This window comes from Taudactylus pleione, unplaced genomic scaffold (assembly GCF_031769625.1).
Source record: "Taudactylus pleione unplaced genomic scaffold, aTauple2 ptg000027l, whole genome shotgun sequence".
NCBI lineage: Eukaryota > Metazoa > Chordata > Amphibia > Anura > Myobatrachidae > Taudactylus > Taudactylus pleione.
In genome coordinates this window covers 3,035,884-3,056,197 of record NW_028284429.1, presented here as the reverse complement: position 1 = coordinate 3,056,197, position 20,314 = coordinate 3,035,884, and the positions used below count along the sequence as shown (strand labels likewise).

Sequence of the window (20,314 nt, the reverse complement as noted above, 5' to 3'; positions counted from 1 at the left end):
TATCGTATTTTTGTGCTATTATTAACAACTGGGATACATTTTCTCCTGCCATTCTCTCACTTATGTTAGGATGCGGCCTGGGATCGGCCGCTACTCACCTCTGCACCAGCGTGCTTGGTCTTAGGTGTTCAGCTGCTGGAAGTGGAGGTGAGTGGCAACTGAGTATTCTCCCTGGGGTCTGCTAGGGCTTCCGTGCGTGCGTCCTGGTTCCTGGGGTGCCGGGCATGGGCGCAGCAATGTTGGTCCAAATCACCTGACTAGTCTCTCCCAAGGGTAGTCCTGCGGTCACTCAGTTGATCCTCTGATCCAATGACCAGCTACCTAAGTGTATTTAAGTCTGACTCCAGGAACAGGAAGCTGCTGTTCAACTTCGCTGTTCCAGTGACTGTGATACTCACCAGTGTTTCTCCATGTAGAATCCTCAGTGTGTTTCTTCAGCCTTCTCGCTCGCTGTCCTCCAGTGTTATTTGTATCAGCTCCCTTGCAGAGTCCCAGCATGTCACTTCAGTTCTCTCACTGAACTCCAGTTTTTCAGCTCTTGTGTTGTTTATTAGTGTGTTGTTCAGCTCCCCAGCTGCCTCCCTGTCTTACAGGTGTCAGCTTTCATGCTGATTACTAGTTTAGCTCTCAGGTTGCATCCCTGTGCTTCTCAGAGCAAGCTTGCAACTGGATGCCTAACAGTTCTCAGTGGATTCATGTGTCTACATTTCCATGTGTTTCTCAGAGCAAGCCTGTGACTGGATTTCCAACAATTCTCAGTGCACTCCTGTGTTTCTCAGAGCAAGTCTGTGAGTGGATCTCTATTCTATCTTCCTAGTGTTATTACGTTTCTAGGGTTCCCAGTGCAAACTCTCTCTAATATAGTTTTCAGTCTACCTGCAACTCCCAGGTACCTGTCCAGAGGGCCGCGACCTGCTCACTTGGTGCAGTGAAACCCAAATCCCAACTGGAGGGGTCACTGGTGAAGACCACCAAGTGAGTTAGACTCCGCACCTCTGTTTCCATTTAGGATATGGGAGACTCAACCTGTATTTTATTACATGTGTATCAGATGTTTTGGTATACACATATACTTTGTATATCATTTACTCACTACCCCTTTACTTTTTTGTTTTGATTACTTTTTCTTGCTAATAGGGATCCAGTGATTACTTATATCTAGAACAGAGATTTTCAACCTTATTGAACTCGCGGCACACCGAACAAATTTTTAAAAGTACCAGGGCACACCATCTGTCCCCCATGAAGAAAAACATGCACATTGGTCCCCACGGGGGAAAATAAAGCGCATATATTGGCCTCCACGGAAACCAACAAAGCACATTGGATTCCACATAAAACAAAAATAAAACACATTGGCCCCCATTTAAAAAAACAATTACACTGGCCCCCACAGAAGGCAAAATAATACACATGGTCCCCACATAAAAACACAATTACACTGGTACCTCTAGAAAGCAAAATAAAACAAACTGCCCACAAATGAAAAAAAAAAAAAATCACACTATCCAGAAAGCATAATAATATAAATTTCCCCCACATAAAAAAACACACATTTACACTGGCCCCCACAAACAGCAACATAATACACATTGCCCTCACATAAAAAACACACATTTACACTGGCCCCCACAGACAGCAACATAATACACATTGTCCCCACATAAAAAAACGCATTTACACTGGCCCCCACAGACAGCAACATAATACATATAGACCCCATACCTGGAGCTCCCTGTCCCTCGGTAGCATTACTGGGCAGATCCTTCAGTCCCTCAGCGCCGGTTGGTGCAGGCTTGCAGCAGTCACATTCACTGCTCATCAGCAATGTGAAGTACTGTGCAGGCGGGACAGCGACGCGGCGTGCGTGACCTATGATGTCACGACGGCGCGTCTCAATTGGTATGGCCCGGGCAGCGGATGAGCAACGCGGAAGAGCTCAGCGCTGCCCCGACACAAAGTTAGGGAAATAAATAGATACAGGTAAGCTGTGAGGGACATCTCCCGGCGGCACACTTGGGAACCGCTCGCGGCACAGTGGTTGAAAATCACTGATCTAGAACATAACAATTACCAGAAGTACAAGGGGACTATTGCACAAATGTTTTGTGCCATTATTAACAACTGGGATACATTTTCTCCTGCCACTCTCTCACTTATGTCAGGATGCGGCCTGGGGTTTTGCCGCTACTCACCTCTGTGCCGGCGTGCTTGGGCTTAGGTGTTCAGTTGCTGGGAGTGGAGGTGAGTGGTGACTGAGTATTCTCCCTGGGGTCTGCTAGGACTTCCATGCATGCATCCTGGTTCCCGGGGTGCAGGGCATAGGCACAGGTCCATATCACTTGACTAGTCTCTCCCAATGGTAGTCCTGCAGTCACTCAGCTGATCCAATGACCAGCTACTTAAGGGTATTTAAGTCTGACTCCAGGAACAGGAAGCTGCTGTTCAACTTCGCTGTTCCAGTGACTGTGATACTCACCAGGGTTTCTCCATGTAGAATCCTCAGTGTATTGCTTCAGCCTTCTCGTTGTCTTCCAGTGTTATTTGTATCAGCTCCCATGCTGACTCCCAGCGTGTCACTTCAGTTCTCTCACTGAACTCCAGTTTTTCATGTAGCAGCTCTTGTGTTGTTTATTAGTGTGCTGTTCAGCTCCCCAGCTGCCTCCCTGTGTTACAGGTGTCAGCTTTCATGCTGATTACTAGTTTAGCTCTCTGTATAAATCCCTGTATTTCTCAGAGCAAGCCTGCAACTGGATCCCTAACAATTCTCAGTACATTCCTGTATCTACATTTCCCTGTGTTTCTCAGAGCAAGCCTGCGACTGGATTTCCAACAATTCTCAGTGCATTCCTGTGTTTACATCTTCCTGTGTTCTCAGAGCAAGTCTGTGAGTCGATCTCCTATTCTAGTGTTTCCTAGTGTTATTACATTTCAAGGGTTCCCACTGCAACTCTCTCTAATATAGTTTCCGGTCTTCCTGCAACTCCCAGGTACCTGTCCGGAGGGCCGCGACCTCACCTGAGGAACTTCCTGTACGGATTGTGACAACTTATATATGAGCTGTGAGAACGTACTGTGTATATATATATATATATATATATATATATATATATATATACTGTATATATTTTGCTTTAAAACTTTCACCTAGCTGGGAATTTATATCTCAAAAGCCTATATATAATAAATATTTTTACAAGAAACACCAACCAGTATTTATGAATGACTATATCCAAAGGTGTGTTTTTTTATTTAATGTGCTCACTAGGCTATACGTGCCAAGGTGATTTCCTATAAGAGTGAGCCTAGCTAGCACAACTGGCCTCCACCCCCTCACTGTTCCCCCACACTACCCTGTTTCTGTAGTCTCTCTCTCCAATCCTAGCAGTCACTCCTCTCTGTGTAATCTCTCTCTCCTGTCCTAGCAGTCACTCCTCTCTGTGTCCCCACACTCCCCTGTCTCTGTAGTCTCTCTCTCTCTCCTGTCCTAGCAGTCACTCCTCTCTGTGTCCCCACACTTTCCATACCCTGTATTCTCTCTCTCTCTTGTCCTAGCAGTCACTCCTCTCTGTGTCACCTCGTTCATCTTTCTCAGCCGCTCCCCAATTCCATCCTCACTTTTCCTCAGTGCTTCCTGTCTTCTCCTAAAAGCAGCCTGTTATTAACAGCCATTCGCTCAAACTCTCTGCACATACTCCATTCGTTTGGTGGCTGGCCTGGAAGAAGCAGCGGGTTTTGGGTGACACTCAGGGCCCATCTGTTAATCAATAACAGTCCATTTCCATTTGCATTGGGGATAGACACTTGGGTATAGAATGAGGCGCATGAGGCGCATTTCTCCAGACAGGAGCTTCCAGGTCCTCCGGTGGGATACGTTTAGGAAGCCGGCGGCCGCAATCCCTACCGCCAGTACTCCGAATCCTCTATCCCGCCTAGGGTTAAATGACAGGCGCCCGGCATTCCGATCAAAGGGATGCCGTGCGCTGCGAGCGGACAGCCGCAGGGGGGAGGGTTAGGTTTAGGGCACCCGAGGGGACTTAGGGTTAGGCACCCCCCCGGGAGGGTTAGGCTAGAGGGAGGGAGGGTTAGGGTTAGGCACCCCTGGGGGGACTTAGGGTTAGGCACCCCCCTGGGGGACTTAGGTTTAGGCAGCGGGGAAGGGGGGGTTAGGGTTAGGCACGTACAGGGGGGAGGGGGGAGGTTAGGGTTAGGCACTTGGGGGGGAGGTTAGGGTTAGGCACCCCTAAGGAGGGTTAGGGTGGTTGGTTAGGTTAGTAAGTACTTACCTTAGGGACGATCGGGATTTCCAGCGCTGTCGGGCCTCCGCTGCCGGGCTCTGCTCTATTGTCGGGCTGCCGCAGCCGGGAATCGAACTGACGGTCATGCGGCAGCCGGCTTTTCATACTGAATGCCCTCTGGTGTCTGGCCAGCACTTCTCATTGCTACAATTTACTCACCAGGCTGGTGTTTTTGTCACAACATGCTAACCAACACATGTGGCCATAAAAATACATACATCACATCACAATAACTATTTGTTCTGCAGATCCCCAGACCTTATCATGATCAGGATTGTACTCACATGTGCAGGTAGTTACTGACACAGGGTCAGACTCAGTAACATTATCACCAGCTCTTGTATATACCATGAATGTATATGTTTCTCCTGGTGTTAGATTCATTATTGTAGCTGATACATTAGTCACTATTGTATTATTTATCATTGTAGCTGATGATGTGACATTTGTCTGGACTCTGTAGGTGTAAGATGCCTGATACTCATTGGGTTTACTCCAGGACAGAGCAACAGAGACCGTGGAAGATGAAGTGTTTATCAGTGATGTCACCGGCATCGGTTCTATGATGAGAGAAATAACACACAGGATCAGTGAGGACAGAGGTTACAGTAAGGAGATATATATACACCTAAGATTACAGCACTAATGCAACACTTATACTACAGTACACTACTCTGAGAGTTCCAGTAAGGATATATATATATATATATATATATATATATGTCACGTTACATTTCATGTTAATCTTTAAAAATATGAGATATGGTAAGAACTTACCCTTGTTATCTCTATTTCTACGAAGTCCATAGGGTTCCACAGGATACCTTGGGGTATAGGTGTGACGTCAGTCGCAGGGCACCAAAGAGTTAAGCTTTCAGCCTCCCAGGATGCACTAGGTCCCCCTCCTATACCCCGCCCCCGGGCCAAGGCACCTCAGTTAGTTACCAAGCCATAGGCCGGAGGAGGAGAAGGAAGAGAGAGAACAAAGATCTGGACACATACAAGAATCACATTCTCACCAGAGGGAGACGGAAAACCGGTGACCAGAGCAAAGCCCATCTGCAGCACAGGTGCGACAGGGCGGGAGTCCTGTGGAACCCTATGGACTTCGTAGAAATAGAGATAACAAGGGTAAGTTCTTACCATATCTCATATTTTCTACTTCAGGGTCCATAGGGTATCCACAGGATACCTTGGGGATGTCCCAAAGCAGTATCCTTTAAGGGTGGGGACGCTCCTGTGCAGAAAGGAGAATCCGCCGCCCGAAGGAAGCATCCTGAGAGGCGAAGGTGTCAAACCTGTAATACCTCACAAAGGTATGGACAGAAGACCACGTAGCAGCCTTACAGATCTGAACTGCCGAGGCACCACGTCGAGCTGCCCACGAAGGACCCACAGACCTAGTGGAATGAGCCTTCAGAGAAGGAGGGACCGGTAGGCCTTCATGAAGATAAGCTTCAGAAATAGCCATACGGATCCAGGCTGCCAAAGTTTGCTTTGAAGCAGCCCAACCCTTTTTACGGAAGCCATAGAGGACAAACAAAGCGTCCGACTTCGTAAACGAAGAAGTGCGGTCAACATAAGTCCTTAAGGCCCGCACAACATCCAAAGAGGCCTCACCCACGGAAAGACCCGGTGAGTTAAAGGCCGGAACAACTATTTCCTCGTTAACATGAAACTGGGAAACAACTTTGGGAAGAAACTCGGGCCGAGTGCGGAGCACTGCCCTGTTCCCATGAAAAACCAAGAAAGGGGGTCTACAAGAAAGAGCCCCTAACTCAGAAACACGTCTGGCCGAAGCAATGGCCAGAAGGAAAACAGTCTTAGCTGTTAGCCATTTAATATCCACTGAGCCCAGTGGTTCAAACGGCGGTCCTTGGAGAGCCCTCAGGACCACAGCCAAATCCCAAGGTGCCACAGGTGGAACAAAGGGCGGCTGAATACGGAGGACACCTTGCATAAAGCTGCGCACATCCGGGATTGTAGCAATCCTACGGTGAAACCAGACAGATAGGGCCGAAACCTGTACCTTCAAAGAAGCAAGGCGAAGCCCATGATCTAGTCCCGCTTGCAGGAAGGCGAGAATCCGAGACAGACGAAACTCCCGCGGTGCATAACCTCTCGGTCGTCACCACTGGAAGAACGTATGCCACACGCGATGGTATATCCTCGCGGAAGACGGTTTCCGAGCTCGTAACATGGTACGCACCACAGAGCTGGAAAACCCCCGGGACCTCAGCATGGCCGTCTCAACAGCCACGCCGTCAAAGACAGCCGAGTCAGGTCCGGGTGAAGGCAAGGACCCTGAGACAGAAGGTCCGGTTGTAGCGGCAACCGCAGAGGACTGTCCACGGACAGACCCTGAAGGTCTGAGAACCAGTGCCGTCTGGGCCACGCGGGAGCTATCAACAGGAGCGTCCCTCCTTCCTGTTTGAATTTCCGGATTACCCGTGGAAGAAGGGAGACCGGAGGGAACAGGTATGCGAACGTCCACCGGACGGACAGAGCATCCACCAGAGACGCCCCTTCGTCTATTGTGCGAGACCCATACACCAGCAACTTGTTGTTGTGCCGGGACGCCATGAGGTCGATTTCTGGAAGACCCCACCTGTCCACCAGTAGTTGAAAAACGTCCGGGTGCAGGGACCATTCCCCTGGATGAACGTCCTGGCGACTTAGAAAGTCCGCCTCCCAATTTAGCACTCCCGGGATGAAGACCGCTGATATGGCCGGAAGATTGCGCTCCGCCCAAACCAGGATCCGAGAGACCTCTACGAGAGCCGCCCGACTGCGAGTTCCTCCTTGCCTGTTTATGTAGGCCACGGTGGTAGCGTTGTCCGACTGGACCTGCACCGGGTGACCCTGGAGAAACCTCTGTGCCTGCAGGAGAGCATTGAAGACCGCACGGAGTTCCAAGATATTTATTGGAAGCTCCGCTTCTGTCGGCGTCCACCTGCCCTGGAACAAGTGTGGACCCGAAACTGCTCCCCAGCCCCGAAGACTGGCATCCGTTGTCAACAGGACCCAATTTGGAACCCAGAACGGACGTCCCTTGTTGAGGTGGGTCGTCTTTAACCACCACGCAAGGGACAGGCGAACCTCCGGGGTGAGCACAATCGTCTGGAACTTCAGAGACTGAGGCAGCCCGTTCCACTTGGACAGGATCAGGTGCTGCAGAGGTCTGGAGTGAAACTGGGCGTATTCCACATTGTCGAACACCGACACCATGGAGCCCAGTAACCTCATCGCCGAGTGTAAGGACACCCGGCGGCTGTGCAGACAACTGCGCACCCTTGACTGTAAAGCAGAGATCTTGTCCTCCGTCACGAAGATCCTTTGCTGTCCCGAGTCCAATAAGGCTCCAAGATGCAGAATCCTCCGAGACGGGATTAGAGTGGACTTCTGCCAGTTGATTAGCCAGCCGTGCCGTTGCAGCAGTGCAATGGTCAGGTCCAAGTGGTGTAACAGGAGCTCTGGAGATCCTGCCACCAATAACAGGTCGTCCAAGTACGGCAACATGCGGACTCCTTGCAGCCGCAGAGAAGCCGCCATGACCGCCATCACCTTGGTGAAAACACGTGGTGCTGTCGCCAGGCCAAAAGGTAACGCCCGAAACTGGAAGTGGTCGCTGCGGATTGCAAACCGAAGGAACTCTTGATGGCGCAAAAGAATAGGGACATGCAGGTAAGCGTCCTGTATGTCCAATGACACCATGTAGTCCCCAGGTTCCAGCGCCAGAATGATGGACCGTAGGGTCTCCATCCGAAACTTCGGGACCCGCAAAGACTTGTTGAGTGCTCTGAGGTTGAGAATCGGACGATATGACCCATTGGGTTTCTGTACCAAAAATAGATTTGAATAGAAACCCTGGCCCCTCTGGGAGAATGGAACAGGCACTATAACTCCAGCCTGGAGCATAGTGTGCAATACCTTCAGCAGCTCCGTAGCCTTGTTCCGGTCTGATGGTAGACCCGTGGTGAAGAATCGAGCCGGGGGTCTGTGCCGGAAGGAGAGGGCGTACCCATGGGAGACCACCTCCAGAACCCAAGTGTCTGTCGTAGTGAACGACCAACACCGGGAGAACTGCAGCGGGCGGCCTCCCACCCTGGGATCCCCCAAAGGGAGGCCCGGACCGGCAGGCCGCAGGCTTGTCATCTGGCTTGGGGGCCGGACGTCTGGTACTCCATGCCTGTTTCCGGGGCTTGACTGATTTCTTAGGGCCAGCCTGTCGAGGAAACGACTGTGGTTTGGGCCTGCCCTGGACCCTAGATGACCGAAAGGACGATGGTCCAGAACCAGAAGGAGCAGCGGCCGACGGGAGACAAGCAGATTTGGCTGCCGCCAGCGTGGCCACAATCTTATCCAGATCCGGACCGAAGAGAACTTCTCCGGTAAACGGCAACGCTTCCAGACCTTTCTTGGAATCTGCGTCCGCCTTCCAGGATCGCAGCCACAAGGTGCGACGAGCAGCTACCGCTGCTGAAGGAATTCTAGACACCAGAGTACTAATGTCTAGAGCCGCCTCATTGATGTAGGTGGCCGAATCACGGAGATTGCCAATCAACTCCGCCTGTTCGGCCGGACAGTCGGATTCAAAAGAAGCCTCTAATGAATCCGCCCAGCGCTCCATCGTTCTGGCAACCCAGCAAATGGCCATAGCCGGCCGTGCTGCCCCCCCCTGCAAGGGAATAAGCGGACTTCAGGCAGATTTCTACCTTGCGGTCCGTAGCATCCTTAAGGGAGGACATGGATGGCATCGGCAATGTGGCACTACGGACAAGACGGGTCACGTGAGAATCCACCTGTGGAGGGGATTCACACTTAGCAAAATAATTATCCGCGAACGGATAAGCCACCGCCAGGCGTCTCTGCGGCTGGTATCTTTTGCCAGGTTGTTTCCACGCCTCCTCTAAATGGTCCACCAACTGACCCGAAAGAGGAAAGACTGTGGCATCGCCCTTCACATCTTTGAAAAAGGCATACTTAGATTTAGCCGCTGGGGGAACTTCGTCCTCAATCACCAAGGCTGTGCGGACCGCCCGAATAAGTCCAGGAATATATACTTTGGACTTAGCATCAGCGTCCTTAGTATGGAGAGGTTCCTGATCGTAAGGATCCAGAATCTCCCCATCATCAGACGTCCCTTCGTAATCCTCATAAGGAGCGGACAGAGACGCCACCGGCCTTTTATGAGGCCGCATCACAGACTCCCCTTGCAACACATCCGACAAGTGCTGTACAGAACTCGTCAGGGAGTTAACCCACGCTGGCTCCTGAGAACCCGGGAGCGGGGAAATAGGGAGACTGTGGGGTACCACCAATTGTCGTGGGAACCCCTGCATGGGTGACGACACCACAGACTGCTGGGACAAACCCATCGGAGTAAACGCGGGCTGCGGAGCTAACTGGCCCACTAAAGCTGTTAACGCCTGAGCGAAACAAGCCCAGGGCGGCTCCTGTACCGGTGCTGTAACCGTAATGGGCCGCGCCATGGACAAACACTGCCTGCAAAGGCCCTCCACGCTACCCTCCCCCTCCGCTAACGGTACTTTGCACGTGGTACACTGTAGCCGGAGGGGAAAATCACTTTCAGACATGATGGCACCACGTATGTGACCTCTCTCACCAATTAAGTATTAAATAGGCGAGAGACCACCCTGCAGCACCGCACCGCAAGGGCTTTAGCAGAAAGAACAGGGACAGTAATAAAGCTGACAGTTTAGAGAAGAAAAGTTACAGGCAGCGCTAGCACAGTCACATACAATGCAGAGAAATAACAATTCCTGCACTAACAGCGCTGATCACTCAACTACACAGACACAGGGCCTGGTAGGACACAGCGCTGCATACACAGACCTGAGCCACAGCGGAGGAGAGGTATGCGGGGGGACCCAGACCACGATGCTTCCGTCCAGCGCTTCCAGCAGCGTTCACCATGCGTTCTGGAGAAGATGGCCGCCGAGGAGCAGATAGGAGGCTGGCCTGGGGGAGGAGCGCTGCCACAGGACCAGTCGGCAGCATGCAGAGAGGGCTGTGTGCAGCGGGGGAGGTGCCGGCTGTGAGACAGGGAAGGCGCGCTCCCCTGGCATGCATTTAACCCCTGGGACGCCGCAGCGCTACCGCTCTGCTGCGGTCCGCTGTCCCAGGGGGTAGTGGAAAGCGCAGGTTGGTCGCCTGGCTCCACGCTGCAGCCAGTCCCCAGGGAGCCCCCTGCCTGGGGACTTAGGACCGTGTGACCAGCGGGGACCCACCGCGGGACCCCGCTGCTTACCTTTGTCCCCCTTGGATCCGGCCATGGTCCGGAACATCTGGGGTCACCGCTAGCTGTGACCCCAGATGCTCACCAGCATCCCCGGATCGGTACCGGCGTTCTGGTACCGGCGGGGGTGTAGGGAAGACAGCATGGACGTCAGGACTGACTGTCCATGCTGTACATCCAGATGTGCAGCCACAGCTGCACTGAAGAAAGCTTCAGGGGCTCTTCTAGCCCCCACTCCGACAGGTGCACCCGACGCCGGCCGGGCACCAAACTAAACTGAGGTGCCTTGGCCCGGGGGCGGGGTATAGGAGGGGGACCTACTGCATCCTGGGAGGCTGAAAGCTTAACTCTTTGGTGCCCTGCGACTGACGTCACACCTATACCCCAAGGTATCCTGTGGATACCCTATGGACCCTGAAGTAGAAAGATTAAATGCACCACACACAAAAATGAAGAACGTTTTAAAAATATGACAATAATTTATGGGGTAGGTAGTCATAAATAATACTTAGAAGTAGGGATGTGCAGGCTCGGATAGGCTCGAGTTTGCACGTGGAGTTCGGATTTTTCCCTCCAAAAAAACGGAACTCAGAACGAGGCAAAACGTCATCTTACATGGACGAACATCATCATTCCTGGTCTTTTGTCCAGGAATGATGATGTTCGTCCATGTAAGATGACGTTTTGCCTCGTTCTGAGTTCCGTTTTTTTGGAGGGAAAAATCCGAACTCCACGTGCAAACTCGAACCTATCCGAGCCTGCACATCCCTACTTAGAAGCAGAAAACAATGTACACTCTTAGTAATTACATTTTATTGTATATATTTGTGACTAATGTTATGACAGAATAGATATAGAAACTGAGAGGACTTATATATTTATTTAAACCTGCTCTCCGAATTATATTTACAATATGATTGTTATACTATACACCTATAAAACCCTAAACTTATGATTGACACACAAACAAAAAACTGAATGTAACCCAAACTTAAAATAATTTTTCACATGTGACTTGTGTTACATATGATTGTGATTGTAGATTCCACGTGAATAAATCAATGTAGGCCTGTATGTCTTCCTGATTAATGAGGGGTATCCACTTAGCGATATACAAACGAGAGCACGATCGCGACATTGCAATCGTGCTGTCGTTTGTATAGCTAGTGATGTGCCTAGGACTGAACGTTCACTCGTTCAGTCCCGGCACATCCCTCATCCCCGCACATGCTGAACCTGACGAGATCGTCAGGTTGACCTGCATGTACGGGCGATGTCGGAAGCAACCCGCGGGCATGCGCATCGCGGGTCGCTTCCGTCCAAAACATACACGATGCATGCGCGATTTGCAAGCAATTGCACGATAACGACATCGTTATCGTGTAATCGCTTGTTTAAATCGTTAAGTGGATACTCCCCATAACTGTGAAGATGTATAAAGTATTTCATCTGGTGATGATGGCAATTTCCAGTTCCTGCCAGCTTGCTCCATTGTGCTCACTAAGTATTCACCATCTCTGATGCCCTTGATCTCACCTGGGTAACTCTCTCCATCATATTCAACATCGACCCAGTCACCAACGTTCACTACATCATCTGAGGTCACTGTGACAGTTACTTACCTCCCAACTCCTGCTTTGGGCGATACAGTCCCATTTTTATGGGACTGTCCTGTTGTCCCACACGTGGGTCGCAGTGTCCCATGATGTGAGGGAGAAGCTGGGGGGAGAACATGCCACTGCTCTGCATAACTGAGCAGCTGGTGAGTATCTATACTGTGTCTCTGGGTGCAGCACAGCATCTCCGGGAGTGCTAGGCACGCCCCCAGAGAGATGAAACAGGGATTCTCGGCGAGGTCATGCCACCTCCGCATTAGGCCACAGACCCTTTTCCACAATATGTCTATATACAGTATGTATGTATGTGTTTATATATATATATATATATATATATATATATATACTATTACAGTACTAATGCAGCCCTTTATCTATAGTACACTACTCTGAGAGCTAATTTCCAAAAATTGGACTGACTGTAGATAACAGATATGACAAATACTTACTAGTATACACAGATGCGCTAACAGGTAAACTCTTATACCCCCGGACTCCGACTGTTACCACAGTAATGGTGTAATTAGTCCCAGATGTCAGGCTCTGAAGGGCGATATTTGTTGTGTTACTTGTTACAGTCCAAGTGCTGGAAGAATTCCCATAAGTTATATTATATGACTTTATTACACCTGTCATATTGACTGGCTCTCCCCAAGATAGTGTGATGTTGTTTACTCCAACTGTGATAAAGGTTATGTTTCCTGGTTGTGTTGGATCTGTGTAAAAACATAGAATACACATAAGTGAGGACATATACAGTCTATGTTCAAATAATGCAAAGCAGAAACGATAAGCAGGAGATGAATGAGAATCCACATGTTATATAGATATTGGGGTATATTTACTAAGCATTGGATGGAGATAAAGTGGACAGAGATAAAGTCCCAAACAATCAGCTCCTACCTGCCATGTCACAGGCTGTGTATGAAAAGTGACAGTTAGGATCTGATTGGTTGGAACTTTATCTCTATCCAAGGCTTAGTGAATAGACCCCATTAACAGGACAAGAAGTGCGGTATCTATGTATGATCACATGATAAGAAAGTCACGTGACCCCGGTCATACTCACATGTTGCCTCTGTCACTGGGGCGGATGTCTGGCTGCAGTTACCGCTAAGTGTCTGTACAGTGACTGTATATTCTCTGCCCGGTAATAACCCTGTCATATTCCATTGTGTCTGTGTAGAATTAGCTTGTTCTGTCTTATTTATGGCTCCTGTTAGACTGACATTATAATAATCCACTTTTCCTGCTGGTGTCATCCATGAGACTCCAATAACATCAACCGACTTGTAATTGGTGAGTGTGATCGAGGCAGCGAGTCCGGGAACTAAAGGGAAATGACACAAAGATATTATACAGTCACACATACATTCCCCAGCGTTGTGATTAGTATTATATATGTAACATCTCCCATTACCAGCATTTTATTCATCAGTAACTTAGATCTAGAACATGTAATTATCCCCCCCCCCCAGCAGTCAGATTACTAGTAACGTCTCCTCATATAATTAGTCTGAGGCTCATGTACAGCTGGACGTATGTTTATGTTTGTGTAAAATAATCCTTTCTGTGCTGCGTCGTGTCCCCTCCCACTGACAGTATATACATTATTCCTGCAGCTACTATATTACATGCAGCCCCTGCAGTCTGTATACACTACTTACAGTAATATTAGCAGAGTCCTGTGTTACATTAATGGGGAAGATAACGGATGTTTGTATTTATTTTATTAGTAACTTATGTGCACTTTTTTTTTGTATTTCTGCCAGGATTTAATTGTATTTTTCATGCTAAATGTAACTTTTACATTTATTAATAACAGAGTCCATACGTTATTCTCTCATGTATATAACACCTCATTACACTATTATATGGTGGGTACACTATACATATAGGGGTCATGTAAACTTTAGCGATTGCCAATAACACTGTCACATCACATCTCTGCGCTATTGTCTCTCCTGCTGTAACCTGAGTGCATGCGTTGCTGCTTACTCCTGGCCTAAGCCATGCGCATCTCCTGCTGTAACCTGAGTGCATGCGTTGCTGCTTACTCCTGGCCTAAGCCATGCGCATCTCCTGCTGTAACCTGAGTGCATGCGTTGCTGCTTACTCCTGGCCTAAGCCATGCGCATCTCCTGCTGTAACCTGAGTGCATGCGTTGCTGCTTACTCCTGGCCTAAGCCATGCGCATCTCCTGCTGTTACAGAGATAGAACCATCTTGATATGCGTCAGACGCAGAATACACGCGCTATGTACCCTTATTGTGTCCAATTCTACGTGAGCCCCTCTATGGGTCTGTAACACTAATACTAATCATTATCACTAGGCAGATAGAAATAAAATAATGTTGAACCAGAACTTTCCACAAAATGGCAGAAATTATACTAGTTACAGTACATACTTCTCCTTTTATATATGACATATTACATTGTCGAAGCTGGATTAGTGGCTGAGACAGAATCCGCGTAAAAATTAGCGTACGCGACGCCATCTTGCGAATGGCAGCTAGACTCCATCTTAAAAATAAGAATCTGCAAGACGTCATTTTGCGACCAGCGCCATTTTAAGTTACAACTCACGAGCTAAGTACAGATGGCAATGTTTTTGATAATCTTTTTAGAAGCCATTACAGGCCCATTCTGGGGACCACCTTGCATAGAGAAATACAAAAAAAAAAACAACTAGAAAAACAGACTCCTGAGAAAAGTAAATAGAATAGACAATACACCAGAATGCTGTGAGTGTTTTACATACAAATTGGGAATCCCTGTATATAGACAAGTATAGTTGTGGCAAGTGTAATATAACCCAGACATTGATCTACACAATTGAATTTGTCTGAATCCTAAACAGGTTTTAGTCTCACTCCCAGACAGAATGGCCCCAGCTTCACAGCTGGGGGTCTCCACCTTGTTTGAGAAATGAAGCTCACTGCCCATAACACATTTGCATTGCAGTTTGAAACTGTTCGTAAGGAATGAGATATGTGTGTGTATATATGTGTATATATATATATATACATATATATATATATGCCATCATAAATAGAATCTCATGCGTAAACACCGCACATTACGCACAGTAGCGAATGCACAATATCCTGCATGCGAATGCTGTTTATTAGCTGCATGTGTGCACATCTGCCCCAAATCAGATAAACCTAACCCATATCCCTAATACTTACATAATGCACACTTACACAAAAGGTTCCATAGCTATAAAGTAAAAGATCCAAGTTTTATTCATTTATTACAAATGCTGTGAAATAAATGCTATTTTTCTATCTAAGGTTTAATAATAAGTAAGCCGTGTTTGATATTATACTGATCCGCACTTTCTCAACAGCTTCCCAGTATCATCGGTGTGAAGATCGCAACATGCATTCTCAACTTATGGACCGTAGAGATATAAAGCACCAAAATGTAGTTTGTGAAACCAACAGCCTAGATTTGCATGCAGGGGAAATAGAGGAGGCAACAAGCTGTTAGAAGCTGTTCTGTGTCCATATGAACCAACCTGTTAAATGCCCTGTAACAAATGCACCCGCACTGGGAACCAATGGGATCAGCAACAAACTCCTCTATTGTGTTGTCTATTTCTGGGGGGGTATAAATATGTGTGCTCTGACCCTGGGTTTCTAGTCTATTCTGCTGATTGCTGATTGACGGAGGTCTCTTGCTGATGCCGGAATCTGGTCCCAGAGCGCTTGCGTATATATGACTGTATCTTGGGTCTGTATAATTCTTTGCGCTAAATTGTACTTAGATCACAGCGTGTAACTGACTGTACTTTACTTGAATAATACTTTGTGCTTTGGAACACATGTTCAAGGTCTAAGGTTTTTATTTACTGTATGACTGTGTACGCAAATAGCGTAAATTTTAGAGGTTTATAGGCAGGGTTTAGAAGGTATAGGTAGGTGCGTATAGAGGTTGAAATCCTGTATCCTTATACTACATGGGTTTTCTGATACTGGCAGCATTTACATTGGAATACTCGTGTTCTGCACCACAGCTATGCTCTTGCCCTTGTTACATTCAGAAGTATATTTATTACCTAAGGAGCTCTGTTGTGAGTTACCTTATTAACTTTAAGAATTAATTAAAAGAAAGAACCTGGCTCTAATACTATAATAAATAAAAAGTAAATTGATGTGAAAATATAATAATTCAAGCAGCAAAGACTCAGTGTGCTTGGGGTTACACACAAACAAACACCTATAGGCCAGGTGTTCCACAATGACAACATAAAAGATACCCTTGCGCTAATTGATAAAAGGAAGAACTAGTATAGAAAATGTCATAAGTTTCAAAATATATTAACACATTTATTATCATATGTACATTAAAATATGTTTTTCATTGACCGGTCAACAAACAGCACGTTTAACACTAAAATAGCACATATAGGCCCTCATTCAGAGCCGTACGCTCTGCATGAGGGCCGGGCTCCATTTTCATGGAGCGTCCTCCTGGACGCTCGTATAGCTGTGGGTCACCACCCACAGGCTATACGAGCGTGCTTTGTGATGGCCGCGATGGTCGTGACCATCGCGACCATCGAAATTGCGAGCCGGAGCCTGCGGTTGAGGTTTTCAACCGCAAGCTCCGGAGTGATTTTGGCTCTATCAGAGCCAAAATCACTCCCACTGACATCACTAGTGATGTCAGTGGGCCGGCTTCTGACGGGAGGCGTTCCCGTGGGAACGCCCCCGTCAGGGAGGCACGCCCCCGGCACGCCCACCAAAGGGGGCGTGCTGTCAATCAACATTGACAGCACGCCCCCTTTGATCGGACACAACGAGCGAAGGAAAGTCCTTCGCTCGTCGTGTCTGGCGCATGCGCACGACGGAGCTCCCTCCGTCGTGCGCATGCTCAGTGCAGACCATCGACCCACTTGCGAGCGGACAGCCGCTCTCGAGTGGGTCTGAATCAGGCCCATAGATCAATCTCTCAATAATATGGAAAATAATTAATATGTTTGAAGAAACAATATAAATTCAGGATCCAAATATTCTAAATCATAAAATTGTAGGAGGTGGATATATATAAAAAGCAAAAACATTAATAGCAAATGATCACTGTGCCCACACTAAGGACTTCATTCAGAGTCGGTCATTGCGGCCGCACGGTCGTAAGGGAAAAGGGGCCGGATATGCAAATGAAGCGCTCGCAAGTTGCGCCGTTAGGAAGGGATCGTTAGCTGGACGAGCTAGGGGAGGATGCGGCCGCAAGACTAAATCACGCCCCCTTCTCATTCACAATACACGTCATCTCCGGGCATATAAGGATTAATCTACACCATCGGGAACCATCGGAGCTGGTCGTAGAGCTTAAGGTTGACCATACCCTCTCTTAAGCACTACGATCAAGTCAGTGTAAAAACCTCCCATGTCACATGTGCCATGACACTATTTTGTTAATTATGCACTTCCATTAAAAGCCGTTCGCATAATCAGGCACATCTGCGTTCGGATCTCCACTCCCCCGTTTTCAAGCACCTTCCCCTGTTACCACCCACAAACGGTTCATTCTGTCACTCAAACTAACAACCTGGCTGTGTTTAAGGAGAGAGAAATTTCTGATCGTAACAGCTAGTTTGCGCACTGCGAATTTTACGCATGCGCAGTTTAGCGAACATCGTCTGCGTACGACCGTGCGGCCGCAACGACCGACTCTGAATGAGGTCCTAAAAATCATGTGTTAATTGTGAACATCCTATACACCACAATCCCCTGACTTACATGTGTGTTATAGCCTTCATTTATCATCATTTATTGTGTTCCATGGTTTTAATTAGTAAATACTTATTTTAATCAGCTAATACATACATTTGTTTTACATTGTTATTATCTCCATGATTGCTATCAATTTAACATTGATCAATCATCAAGATCTAGTATATAGACCAAATTAGACATCTCACATAATATACACTGAGTGCTGGACGCACCATATCCTTTCATTTTAATGCTAATATCTTGCAGAGGGGCAAGTAGGACACCCCTCACCCAGCTGCTGATTACATTTACAGCTAAAGACGTCAGATAGGTAACTTTTGCTTTGATTGAATATATTGATTTAACTGAAGACTAAAATAAGGGGTAATGTGTGACCCTGTTGAAGGCTAGAGGGCAGCCAAACGCAGCACTGCGAGTGTGCCAGGCTGCCTATCACTGGGCTAGACAAACAGACTAGGAAGAGATTGATAAAATTATTCAGCTGGATATAACTGAGGAGTCCTCAAGAGAATGGTGTAGCCCCATAGTTTTGGTCCAAAAACCACAAGGTCTCATCATTTGATGCATACCCTATGCCCATGGTGGATGAACTAGTTATGAATCTAGTCAAAAAACACAGTAGACCTGACAAAAGACCTGGAAGAAGCAGTCTGAGACTCACTCCGGCCAGCTGGTCAAAACAGGGGAGAAACACTCAGGGCTCCTTGCACTGATTAACAACAATCCATTGCCATATGCATGGGGGCCAGCACTTGGGCACAGAATGAGTCACATTACTCCGGACAGACTACATTCAGCCAGGGGCTTCCAGGTCCACCTGTGTCTGGCCAGCACCTCTTATCAAATGATGCTACATGTTGCTTGTCATGCTGGGGTTTCTGTCACAACATGCTAGCCAACACGTGTGCCCATATAAACACATACATCACATCACAAGAACATTTTTGTCTGCAGATTCCCAGACCTTGTTGTCATGATCAGGATTGTACTCACATGTGCAGGTAGTTACTGACACAGGGTCAGACTCAGTGACATTATCCCCAGCTCTTGTATATACCATGAATGTATATGTTTGTCCTGGTGTTAGACTCATTATTGTAGCTGATACATTTGTCACTATTGTATTATTTATCATTGTAGCTGATGATGTGACATTTGTCTGGACTCTGTAGGTGTAAGATGCCTGATACTCATTGGGTTTACTCCAGGACAGAGCAACAGAGACCGTGGAAGATGAAGTGTTTATCAGTGATGTCACCGGCATCGGTTCTATGATGAGAGAAATAACACAAAGGATCAGTGAGGACAGACGTTACAATAAGGAGATATATACAGATGTGTCCTGCTAAAACTTTGCTCCGTACGCCGTGTAGCGCGTCCTGCTAGTTGCCCTGTACCATGGTGTATTTAGTCGCATCGTAACATACTGAAGCGCAGGCAAAGCCTGAGAGTGTAATACAACTTTCTGTCCACTAGATGTCACTTTTCCTAAACTGCACTGCGCATGCGTACAAAAAAAAAAGAATGCAATGTCTGTAATACCGCCGCTGATTGGCTGACTGAACCTGTCATTAGGTACGCCATAGTTGTCATGAATCGAGTGCTGTAATTGAGTGTGTGAAAAAGGATAAATTAATTCGGTCTGTGAGTCCAGAGTACACTTTTGAAAAACATTTTATAAATACAACATGTTGCTAATCGGTACACAATACTGCAGCACTGCAGAAAGTGGTGTGCGGTGCTCACACAGTGATGGCATGTCTTAGAATTAGTATTGGGGTCTGAACAGTGGTGTATAAAACCATCACTGAACAACAAAGTCTCAGTCCAGAAAGAGGTGTCTCCGGATTACAAACTGACTGTGCACAGTCACTTCTAGTTAATTTCTAAAAATATCACTGATTTTAGATATGAGACATACTTACTAGTATACACAGATGCGCTAACAGGTAAACTCTGATACCCCCGGGCTCCGACTGTTACCACAGTAATGGTGTAATTAGTCCCAGATGTCAGGCTCTGAAGGGTGATATTTGTTGTGTTACTTGTTACAGTCCAAGTGCTAGAAGAATTCCCATAAGTTATATTATATGACTTTATTACACCTGTCATAGTGACTGGCTCTCCCCAGGATAGTGTGATGCTGTTTACTCCAACTGTGATAAAGGTTATGTTTCCTGGTTGTGTTGGATCTGTATAAAAACATAGAAATACACATAAGTGAGGACATATAGAGGTAAATTTACTAAGAATCGAGTTTGGTTGAGTTGAGGCATGTTTTTCATCTCGAAAATTTACTAAAGGCAAACTCGGGTTGAGTTTGGGAGAGTTCATTAATCTCACTTGTAAAACTCAGCTGAGATCGCAAACTCGAATCGTCTCACCATCGGCCAA

The 20,314-nt window shown here is 47.4% G+C and overlaps 1 protein-coding gene across 1 annotated transcript in view; it reads right to left on the bottom strand.

Moving 5' to 3' along the window:
• LOC148539149 (receptor-type tyrosine-protein phosphatase eta-like) overlaps nucleotides 1-20,314 on the bottom strand; it is a 294,391-nt gene that overhangs the window by 246,173 nt on the left and 27,904 nt on the right. Inside the window, exons 8-12 of the mRNA XM_088451820.1 lie at nucleotides 19,846-20,112; nucleotides 18,914-19,189; nucleotides 13,243-13,503; nucleotides 12,623-12,889; nucleotides 4,583-4,858 (exon numbers count right to left, since the gene is read on the bottom strand). Coding sequence (XP_088307946.1) covers nucleotides 4,583-4,858; nucleotides 12,623-12,889; nucleotides 13,243-13,503; nucleotides 18,914-19,189; nucleotides 19,846-20,112 — 1,347 coding nt within the window. The remainder of the gene's footprint in view (nucleotides 1-4,582; nucleotides 4,859-12,622; nucleotides 12,890-13,242; nucleotides 13,504-18,913; nucleotides 19,190-19,845; nucleotides 20,113-20,314) is intronic.